At 29.8% G+C, this 11,878-nt stretch overlaps 1 protein-coding gene and 1 long non-coding RNA gene across 2 annotated transcripts; one reads left to right on the top strand and one right to left on the bottom strand.

The window, feature by feature from the left end:
* The first annotated feature begins 1,693 nt into the window (after positions 1–1,693).
* On the top strand, positions 1,694–3,344 carry LOC138942833 (jerky protein-like). The gene is made up of 2 exons (XM_070313304.1): positions 1,694–3,149; positions 3,268–3,344. Exons 1-2 carry the CDS (start codon positions 1,694–1,696, stop codon positions 3,342–3,344), a joined length of 1,533 nt encoding a protein of 510 aa, XP_070169405.1.
* A 5,041-nt stretch (positions 3,345–8,385) lies between these two features.
* On the bottom strand, positions 8,386–10,704 carry LOC138942920 (uncharacterized). The gene is made up of 3 exons (XR_011448399.1): positions 9,230–10,704; positions 8,783–8,861; positions 8,386–8,434 (listed from the first exon to the last, which is right to left on the bottom strand). It is a non-coding gene; the product is annotated as an uncharacterized lncRNA (long non-coding RNA).
* Positions 10,705–11,878: the final 1,174 nt, after the last annotated feature.

The following is an 11,878-nucleotide window of genomic DNA, read 5'->3' as shown; positions in this document are numbered from 1 at the left end:
TTTCTTTTTTAATTTATTAATATTAAAAGAATCTATTTATTTATATTTAAAAAATATCTAATATATTTATATTAAAAGAATTTATTTATTTATATTAAAAGAAAATCATAAATGCGAAACGTAAAATGTTAATTTAGAAAGTCATATCGTCGAGAAAAATATAAATATGCTACTGATAAATATAATAAAGCAAGCTTGCCCTATATTTTCCGATACTTGTTGCGACCTCGTTTAGAAAAGGAATTTGCGCGCTTTACTACCTTACTGTTCGAATGTCGCCGTGACAATGATTAACCATAAGTAGTAATACCTTAATAATAGCGCGCTAATGTTTATGCCGCCAAGGCCGAATATCATGTTACTGATAATTCGCAACCGAAAATATATTTTGCGTATTATGAACAAGCGGAATATTAAACTATACAAATATTTTAAATTATAGATCAATTATTTAATAAATTAATATGTCTCGAAACTTATCGTCATTTTAATTATTCGGACCTGCGATTCGACTATTTTTTTATACGTTTTCAATCTGAATCATATTTAAATCGTCGAAAAGTTAAATGAAAAAGCAGAACGGACGAAATATAATTAAATCTTAATTATTTTTAGAGAAATAATTATTATTTATAAAGGGAAAGAAACATCGCGACAAAACAATTTACATTTACAATTTTGATATCTATCATTTCAACTCTTGATTAAATGTAACACAAATACACATCACGCGAAATACGTGCCTCGAAATTTATTGTTGCGGTATAATTATTTAAAATAGGTAAAAGATAATTTATATTTATCGTATCAAATTATTTCCCGATATTTATCGCGATTTCGTTTAGAAAGAGAATTTGACGGAGTGTCTCGCGCTTTACTACCTTACTGTTCGAGTGTCGCCGTGCGATTGATAGGCCATAATACGTTAACAATAATAGCGTGCTCATGTTTACGCCGCCAAGGCCGAAAACTATATTTTATGTCTTGTATCAATTTTGGATCTTTTTGAGAAAAGACGATGCGATCTCAAAAAATATATACGAACCTAAAAGCGCGTATACCGTCCACTGAAGCCAGTCATAGCGCGATATAAATTTCTGATTATATTTTCTTTCCCGCAACAACTTTTCAACAATATTACATTACACGCTTTAATACTAATAATGAACAACTTTATTGTAGAGAAATTATAATATTATAAATTAGTACTTTAAAATATGTTTCAATTCTATTCAATTCGAATCTATTATATATTAAAAATAATAGATACCGGTAAAATTAACAAGACCTCTTATACAAAATAATGCATAGTTTAATAAAATTTCTCTATACAATTTTCTTGTGTACTTTTTTCATTATATTATCTTTATTATAAATCATAGGCAGTAATATCACTGTGTATAAACAATAAACATTGGAAATAAGAAAATACTACCGTTAGCGATTTGACACACGTTTGTTAAATAATATTTTTATCCTTGGTTGTTCGCAAAGTTATTCTCATGAGCAACTAACCGTAATAACTTTCAACTGATTGTCATTGTCAGTATTTCGATAATTTCATGTCGCGCGACAAAAGTTTTTGGAATCTTTCTAAAGTCAGTAACACGCAGTAAAGCAGATATATAATTTATTATATATAAATGTTAAACGGAAGCCAGATAGAATAAATCAATTAGCGAAACGAAAAACAATGCAAGCAGAAAAGGAATACGGTAATTTAAACTACTCTTTGGATGAAGAAGTATATAATTGGTTGTTAGAGCGAGACCGATTGGGATACACAACTTCCAATGCGGAGCTTAAAGGAAAAATGGTACAAGTTGTGAATAAGTTTGGTGGATCATCGAGAACTGACATAGAACATTGGCTGCAAAATTTTAAGGAGCAACACGAAATTTTGCAAAACATGCCTGAGAGTTCGCAAAATTTGAAACAGAATGAGAGAGTCGAATTAAATAAAGCGGAAGCTAAAAAATTTATTCAAGATTTCACTCAGCGATTGGAACAAGAAAATATCATTAGAGATAATATTTATACTATGATCGATATGAAGATATTGGGGAAACATCTTTATAAAAACAAAAGAGATGCTGATGTAGAAAAGTGGAAACATGATAATATAACTATTATGTTTTGTATAAATGCTACAGGTAATCACAAATTGTCACCTTTTTGTATTTATAAATATACACATCAAGAAGCTCCAAAAAATTTAAAAAATATACCGCCCCTCATTTTTAAATTACAAGGAAATGAGTTAGAGGAACAAGAAATTCTCGCAGATTGGTATAATAATTACTTTGTAAAATTTGTAAAACAACATCAACGAAAAACAAATGTAAGCGGTAAAGTATTTTTACTCCTTAAAAATAGTCTTCAATTTATTGTTCTAAAAAACACCGTGAAAGTTAACAATTTCGAAATTCTGCTTTTCCCGCTAAACACACTCAGAATTCTTCAACCAATGAAACATATTATTCTTGATAGTATAAGATATAAATCTGCACAAGCGTTGAAAGATTTTTATAAATCTTTAGACATAGGAAAATATATTGAAAGGACTTGCGAACCGTGGGCCAAAATCACACTTACAAAAAATGAATGTTTATGGAGAAAAATTTTTAAATCTGATTTTTATACAAAAGAAGATAATGTAACAGAAGAAGACACCGCTATCGAGGAAATATCAGAACCACTAGATCTTTTTAGAAAAGCCAAAAGAAGCAATCGTCTGGAGAAACAGGGAAATAATGTAAGTGCTGAGATCATTGAATGCATAGAAAATATTGGAAGCATTGAAGAAAATATAGAAGAAGAAGATAATTCGACAACAAATTTGCATAATTTTAATAAGTTAATGGTAAATAATATAGAGTTTTGCAATACATTGCAAGACGACACCGGCTCAGACAAAATACCGGACATACTTATCGTTTACGCAAATGCTGAAGCAGAAGGACATCAAGAACAAAAAGAAGATATTGAAAGTATTGCAGGAAATACGCAAAGAGAAAATTATCCCATGTTTTGTAAGATGATGCACGATATAAATAAAAAATGTTCTCCAGAAGATCTAACAAAATGTTTGAACTCCTACAAAGAAGATGAAATAAAAGCATGTCAAGAACAACAAGAAAACATTAAAAGTATTGCAGAAAATAAATAAAGAGAAAATATTCCGGTAATTTTTAATTACATATGAAGCACGATATTATGGAACAATGTATCTGCAGATAATCTAACAGAATATCTGAAATCTTACAGAAAAGCCGAAGAAGGAGGATCATCTAAAAGAATATTTCAATTTTTATGTAAAAATCGAAGGAGAAGAACCGAATTGAAAAATATTGGATTCATAGAAAAAACTGAAAATACTGAAAGAGAAATAGTATCGAGCTCACCAGATTTAGGTGATAAAGAGATTAGAAGCTTTTAGAAATACATTTGCATAAAAGATTTGAGGCAAATTTCTAAAATTTTATATTATATATATATATATATATATATATATATATATATATATATATGTTTTATATAGTATAATTTTGTATTATTGAAATTTGTCTAAAATTTTTGATTATTGAAGAGTTTTTTGCGGATGTAATTGATATAATGCATACATGAAAAAAATGAATATTTTATACAAATATATATATATAATTTTTATGTTGTCTCTCTCTTTGTCTCTTCTTATTTCTTAGCTATTGCTATCAAATAAACTTTTGATTTATATTTTTTAACAGAACGACTTTTAATTGCAAAAATTTACTTGTAAATATTAATATAATCTTTATAAATTACAATATCTTAATACGCAATAGATTTATAATTATAGAATTAAAAGTTATAAAAATCTATGTGTCAGAAATTAATGAGATTGTGCAATAAGATCTAATTATGTATTATTTATATATTTAAGCAAAAATCTGTAAATCTTTCAAACTATTTGCAAGGTAGTCCGGTCTAAGTACCGGATCATCAAATTAATTAAACAAACTGATAATATTTTTATTTGAAATAAAAGAATTTTGTATTAATAAAAGAAATAAAAGGTCGAAAATTTTTAACAATCACTTTACACTCTGAGAAATTATGAATTTCAATATATGAAATAGCCTTATTAAACATTTTTTTGGGCCACGATTTAAATTATAAGTTACAATAAGTTTTAACAATAAATTGTAACAATAAGTTTTAATATTATCTGACAAGTTTAAATTTTAAAATGTGAATGATACTTAAACTCTTAATGTTTTTATTTAGTGTTGCTTTTTTATTAGATTTTTAAAATATTTTTCTTCCGTGATACATAGATGCGTTTCTACTTATATCGTTTGATTTACTGTTAATCTAGTGAGTATTTCGCAAACTCTAACTGAAAAATAAACGATGAGATGTTTTGGCATATAGACTTTTATGATTTTTAACTTTTCGATTGTAAACCTTTTTTTATGAGTTTAGTTTAACGTATAGCAATAGTTTTTATACAATCAGTCTCATTTATGCATATATGAAATATACATATATATATCATATAATGGATGAGTACCACAAAACACATTATATAATTATATTTTATTAATTTTCCTTATTACACACGAATTTATATTAACGAGAAATAAAATATAAACAAAACATCTTTTAAAATATTGATATAACAAGCAGCGAATATTTGATGTAATTTTCTCGCGGTTATGTATATTTTGATTGATTTTGAGAACCTTTCTATTTCAAAAGTATACAGAACGGATTTAAGAGCGAGAAGGACATTGAAAAACGTAATTAAACTATTTCTCATAATTAGCAAATAATTTAAATTATTAACTGAATATAACTAGTAATATGAATTTATATATGACTAATAATATATATTTTTAAAATATTGTTATTAAAGTCATTAATTTTTTATCGCTAAATAAAAATACGCGAAATATAATGATATATATTTTCTTGTCAATAAGTAAAATCTAATATAGAAATTATTACATATATTTAAAATGGTTTAAAAATTTTGCAGCAATTAGTTGTTAAATATAACGTTACCATATGTTTATTAAAATACGGATAATGCCATTTGGTTTACTTTTAGGCTACTCGTTCGCAATTAGCATCATAAATATTTGAATATATATTGAACGCATTATCCATTACTATATACTTCGAATTAGCTTTCAAATATATGAACGACAATAGCTACAATGAAATCCTGAAACTACATTAAAAGCTCTACTGAAATAACATTTCGCTGATCAAAAGTTTAAATATCTCGTTTAAAACTCATTTATCTCTTTTTGCAAACAGGATTTATTTTCAAGAATTTTCAGTCAAAAAGGATTGCGAAAAATTAAATCTTTGCCAATAAAGAGCTAATTATAAGATAACGTTAAAAGGTTTATAATATTCTCTATTATATTATATTACAGAGATATATAGTATTGGAGAAACAAAAGACGACCGAAAAATAATATTATCGAAAAGTTGCTATTTTTCGCTACTGGAAAAATAATCAATGTGAATCGAATAAATTGCGAAGTTTGCTAATAAATTATTTCAGAAATAGTTTGAGAATTCAGAATTGAGAGATGAAAGTATCTTAGACGCGCACACTTTTGTGACGAATCGAGAGAAAAGCTGGCGCCCGCAACTCAGCCTTTGAAGTTTTCGTGCCCTGATGCTCGTCATGTAACAAACGGTGCAAAGAGCATAAAATCTTACGCTGTATAAAGATATATAATAGAGTCGTGGCGTATACATTGTAGCAGAGAGACATAAAACAAAATTTAATAAACCATGCGCATGTCGGCGCTAAAATATCCGAATGCATCTTTGTTAACTTTAAGTACGCTGTCCTCGTCAGAAAACCGTAAGCAGCGGAATTTTGCAAGAATTACAAACTTGTCAAGAAATAGAAAGAGATAGTAAGAGCAAGAATATAATGCTGGTTAATCGATACTGTAGTAGTAGTAGTAGTAATAGTAGTATTGGTAATAAAATATTCGATAAAACGTAATAATCTCTCGCTCTTTTACTCTCTTTCTTTCATTCTCTCTCTCTTTACAGATTTCATTCTCTTTATTTGCAGTTTTAATTCGATATCAACGTTTATCGTCTTTTAATATTATTTATGTATAATAGTGTTGTGTGTGCGTTGCTGTCAGTTTTACAGAAATTAAAAAAGTTTATTATTAATGTTTGTAAATAAACTATTCGAAATTCTAAAATTACTGTCGTACGTAAATGATATTTATAAAATTTTGAAAAGAAAATTTGTACGTAAAAAAAACATGTATTTAAATATTCCTTCTAATAAAGCACATTTTTAACATTTTATACGAATATAAAACATATCACATTTTTATACTAATAATATTAATAAATAATATCAAGAAATGATAAAGAAACATCGCTGCCGAATAAAAAATACAAAATTTTTTTGAGACAAGAGCTGTTATTAAATTTTTAATTCTAGTTTTCATTTTAGTGATTAATAAAATCTAATAAACAAAAATAAAATCTTTTCTCTTTTATATTAAGAAATTCTCTCTTAACATGAACGTTTAAGTGACCGAATAATTACTTCCGTGACTTCAAAGTAAAGGTCATAATCAGCTTTATCACAGAAATGTATTTCATACATATTAGCCACATCGCTATCGGATTCGTGTCCCTTTTTACACCAACTTATACAATACAATAATCGCATTAAACTGTCGGCTTTAGTTTACGTGCTTTGCCCGTTATAGCGTGCTTGATACGATTACATAATTGTAACAATATAGAATTATTCACACGCCGTTGTAAGATTTTATAATAATAAACAATCGATAAAAAACATAGAAAAAAATATATAAGTACTTGCATAAAGTGATGTGACAACGACAGCGATATATGTATAACTATATATGATAGGTAATAATCTCTTAATCCTGTAAAAAACCCTTCGTCCCTTAGATACTTCATTATCTCTGCTCAATAGATGTTTCTATTCTGTGAAGATTTATCTGCTCTGTTTAGAATACTATATTTTAAGGATAAATAAATTGTTTTATGTAATATATTTATATGATACTTTTAATAGTTAATTAATAGATACAAAGATTATATCGGAAAATAAAATTCTCCTATGTAACATTATATAGAGAATAACAAAATCTTGCTTGCAATAATTTTCTCTTGACAAATCAGAATATAAAAAATATATTTATCGAATAGTACTTTTGATTAAGTAATGAAGTAATTATAAATGTTTAGAAAAACTGAAATAGAGCCCGCTTTTAAAAAAGGCATGCTAAATAAACTTTAATTTTATATTATTTATGTTTTATATTCTTTTGCTTATCTCTCTTCAATATTTTAATAGTCTCTAAGCATTTAATTCTTTAAAAATTTTAAGAAATTAAATGATTATTTCAAGTTTAGATAGTCCTAATAGTTCTAGCAATCCTACTATTACTGGCTAATCCAGCGTGAATCCGGAATCATCGAAATTTTAATCGCGTGCTTTACTCTCGTGTTTCAATCATGTACCCTAATCGCCTCCGCAGAATGCACCGTATGCTGCTTCCGTTGGGCCAGTTGGATTTACCTTTCGTTGATCCTGGCCATATTCATTTTGGCTACATCTAACCAGAGAGATGTAGCTTCGACCTCTAACGGAGACCAATCCCGAAGGAGAAAAATATTCCTTCTGTTACCGGCTAATTATTATCGCCGGTGCATGAGCGTAATTTTATGCTCATTTATGATCGTGAGACATTACGTCAGTTTGTCACATATATCGTTTTAATATAATTTTACTTTAATTAATATAATACCAAGTTATCTCAATCAAAATTAATTGGTTGAAATTCTTATAATTATATAATATTTTCTTTATAATAATATATAATTTATATTAAAATAAAATTAATAAAATTATTAAAATTAATATGTATCTTATATAATTTAATAAATCGATAATTTGGCTTTATATCAATTAAAACAAAGCTTTCATTGACATGATAATGTAGATGGATGGGCTATAAAAAAATTAGGATAAAATCGGCGCAATATAAAAATAAGTTATTACTATTTAATATAATTAATAAAATTACTCCTAGCGCCTTCTTCATTAAATAAATAAAATAAAATATATCAATTAAAAAAATATTTTACAATATATTCTTTTCAAATTTTTGTTTTAATTTATACTTTGAATTATATTTGTAATGTATACTTTAATGTACATTAAAAAATCTATTGAAATGTACTTTGTTATTTGATTTCATCTATTCTAGCCCATCCATTTTGAAGTAACAGATTTATTTACAATCTACAATCTACATTTGCATCTACACTATCTACGAATCCGTTACTTCAAAATAAAATTAAGTTCATCACTCACCGGCATTGATGCGCAGCAGCGGAGTAGTTGGTCTTGAGGCTACGTTGTCTGTAACATACAAATATAAAATCTAAATTATAGCAGCGTTCAAAATATAATTAATATTTCAAAAAATTATTATTTTACGTGCTGAATTTTGTATCCGATGCGTACGATAAGAAGCAAATACATAAATACAAAACAATTTTATAAATTTTAGAATATTTTTTTTTTGATAATGGAATTTATTGGACTTATGTAAAAGTATTAGTACTTTTTTTTAATAATGGAATATATCGAACTTATGTAAAAGTCTTTTTTTCTAATTTTTTCTTGTTTAATTCATTCAAATAATGAGACTGAATTAATGCGCGTACACAATTTTTAACAATCGATATACAAATAACAAGTACTCACCCTTGGGTTGCTCCGCTGGTGCAGGATGCCTCTCCTAGGCCTCCTCCTCCTCTCAGAATGTCAAGGTCGTTACGTTGATCTGCAACATGCAAATAGAAGATCCAAATTGTAGAAGCACTCAAAATAATTAATATTTAAAAAATTTATTATGCGCATTGAATTTTATATTCGATGCATGTAATAATGAGCAGATGAATAAAATAAATTTATAGATTTTGAAAAAGACTACTAATAACTCTAATAATAACTCTCGTATAAAAATTATAATTTAAAAATAGAAACAAGATTATAACTTTCATATATAAAATCTTTTTCTCTAATTCTCTCTTGTTTAAATCATAAATAAGTCATCGATAAAAAATCAAATATCACGCGATTTAATTGCTTAATTTAAATTGCACGTACGCAATGAATAAATAATTAATATACAAATAACAAATTACTTACCATAGGGTTGTTCCATCGGTGCCCGATGCCTCTCCTAGGCCTCCTCCTCCTCTCAGGTTGATTCACACGCGCGATATTTTAAACGGCACTCCCGCACTTTTATTAAAAGATTACTTCCGCACTTATACGCGCGATACTTTAAACGGCACTCCCGCACTTTTATTAAAAGATTACTTCCGCACTTATACGCGCGATACTTTAAACGACACTCCCGCACTTTCGAATTTCGGCACGATCGAACCCCGCTTCACGTGAGAATCATACTTCGAGTCGACAGGTCGGGAATTCACCGATTACTTCGAGCAAAGGTTAAGCGGAAGCGGAAGAAGACGAAATCGATCGATGGAATAATCGCGAATGGGGTTCGCTCGACTCTTGACCCGCGCCTGCTCCCATCGAGGGCCGACTAGAACATCGTTAGGAACGATTTCATACGAACCACCAAGTCTCTATCATACAGACTGAGCCGGGTTTATCGTAAGGCTGGTAGACGGGTCGAGAATGAAGATACCCACCTTCTACGTGCTAACAATCTAGCACTTCGAAAGCGGGAGATCAACTTCTCTAGCGAGCGAAAATCGAACCTAATTAGATCAGCCGACTCCTCAGATGCCAAACATTTTAGTATTTCTACAATGTGCTGTTAGACGGTACAAGAGAAGGGACCCATTAACGATGATTCCAAAACAATCGACCGAACTCTAACCGATTCGGGCCGAACCGTTCGTCGGAGCAGAACGTGCCCTCAACAGCCGATTCTCGAACCGAAGTTCAAGATTAACCGCGCGAACATGCATCTATACTATGCACGAACATACGTTGCTACGCGGCCGGCATTCACCTCAGCCGCGATACTGAGGCGTTTTAACGTTGCGCCTACATTAATATATTAAATTTATTAATACATAAATATTTATATAATATATAATATTAATATAGAATTAATATTAACAGATATTGATATAAAATTAATTATATTAATAGGTATTAATATATTAACGATTGCAACGCTGAGAGACATCCCATTTAGTCGGCAACAAAGTATGATCCTCGGTTACAATCGTGAAAACGAGATAAAAGTCCAACGCGAAGACGCGACGACGCGAAAACGCGATACCGCGACAACGCGACGCATCGTTGCTCGTACGGCACGATGACGGCAACGACGACGCACTAATGTGCGTTCAACGCACAAATGCGCGTGCCACATATGAGCCATTGTGCGACTCGTGGCAATGCTGTACGGACACGCGACGCGAAAGACGCGAAAGCCGTCCGCGACACGATGACGGTGCCGACGACGCGACAAGCCATCCGCGGCACGATGACAGCACCAACGATACGGCGGGCCGTCCGCGGCACGATGACAGCAACGACGACGCTGGGTACTTGGTTTCCCCTTCACAGTAAACCTCGAGGACCCTTAGGACCTTAAGGCATACCGTCCAGGTACTGAAGCCACTCCACCACGTCAAGGTGTACCCATGGAGGGTTATTTTATACAATATATAATTTTCTAATATAATATATAACTTAAGAGAGAGGAAAAATATACTTTATAATTGAGAGATTAACTATATCGCAGATATTCCTTTTTTTCCTCGATTAAAAGAGATGCGATGTAGATATGTTTTGAAAAAACAAGCAACACATGTATAATATTATACGATAATTTAGATTGGATCTCATACACTATTAAAGAAACAAGAAACAGAACGAGCAATGTACAATAAAGTTTTGAGACTCGCTTCGTATTTCCGTTTGATCCGTTTGTGCTGCTATTTTAGACGGTTATTTACAACTCAATACTCAACACTTGGTGCAAGTTTTAAATTATTTGGTTCAATAATTAATGAGACACAGTTATGCAAAGTAGTGTTAAAAATTTATTTAAAAATCGGTGTAATGGAAGAAACGCTTGACGATACACCAACATTAAATTCTGTGCTAAATTAGAGAAGTCTCTAACAGAAATGTTACAAATGATTCAACAACCCTACGAAGAGTCAGCTATGCATATAAGAGTAACGTTTTGAAGATATACATGACATAAAAAAAACGTAAATCACATTTTAAAAGGGCTTGCTTCAGAAAACTAGGCTTGCTGAATCATTTGTAACGGTGAGAGAAGGTGAGAGAAAGACAATTCGAGAGAGAGAGAGAAGGGGAAGAGAACATGCGAACTGCAATTTTTATAAGTCGTTCACTATGATAAAAGATATTCCGAGCAAAAATGTTGATCTTTATAAAATTAGATACACAGAAATAAGACATTTGTTTTTTAATTCTGAATAGTATTTATCGTTATATATAGTATCGTAAAAAGATCTCTTTTATATTCATAATATAATCCTTGATTCCTACGTTTTATATTTTACAGAACTCGATATATATGGTACATCCCATTTAATCCAAAGGTGATGTATATCGAGTTTTATTAACACGTATGACATTTCATTCATGCATATGTAAACAAATGTAAACAAAACATCTCTCTTATTACGAGTAGTTTTGCAATATATTCCAAATTATCTCACATGAGGGAAGAATATATCACAGAGAGAAAATATGACCTGGTAAGATAAGAGATTAATGTCAGACGTTAATTGAGCTTTATTTAATTAATGAACGTATACGCGCAAAGATAAC

Source organism: Polyergus mexicanus, unplaced genomic scaffold, assembly GCF_030449975.1.
Source record: "Polyergus mexicanus isolate NDT 795.1 unplaced genomic scaffold, iyPolMexi1.0 SCAF_24, whole genome shotgun sequence".
NCBI classification, from domain to species: Eukaryota; Metazoa; Arthropoda; class Insecta; order Hymenoptera; family Formicidae; genus Polyergus; species Polyergus mexicanus.
This window is presented reverse-complemented; position numbering and strand designations above follow the sequence as displayed.

What these genes read in the sequence shown, in the direction of transcription:
- LOC138942833 (XM_070313304.1), top strand. Translation starts at nt 1,694, where the DNA reads ATGCAAGCAGAAAAGGAATACGGTAATTTAAACTACTCTTTGGATGAA. An exon ending in ACAACAAGAAAACATTAAAA is followed by an intron (nt 3,150 to 3,267) that starts GTATTGCAGAAA and finishes GAAATCTTACAG; the next exon opens with AAAAGCCGAAGAAGGAGGAT.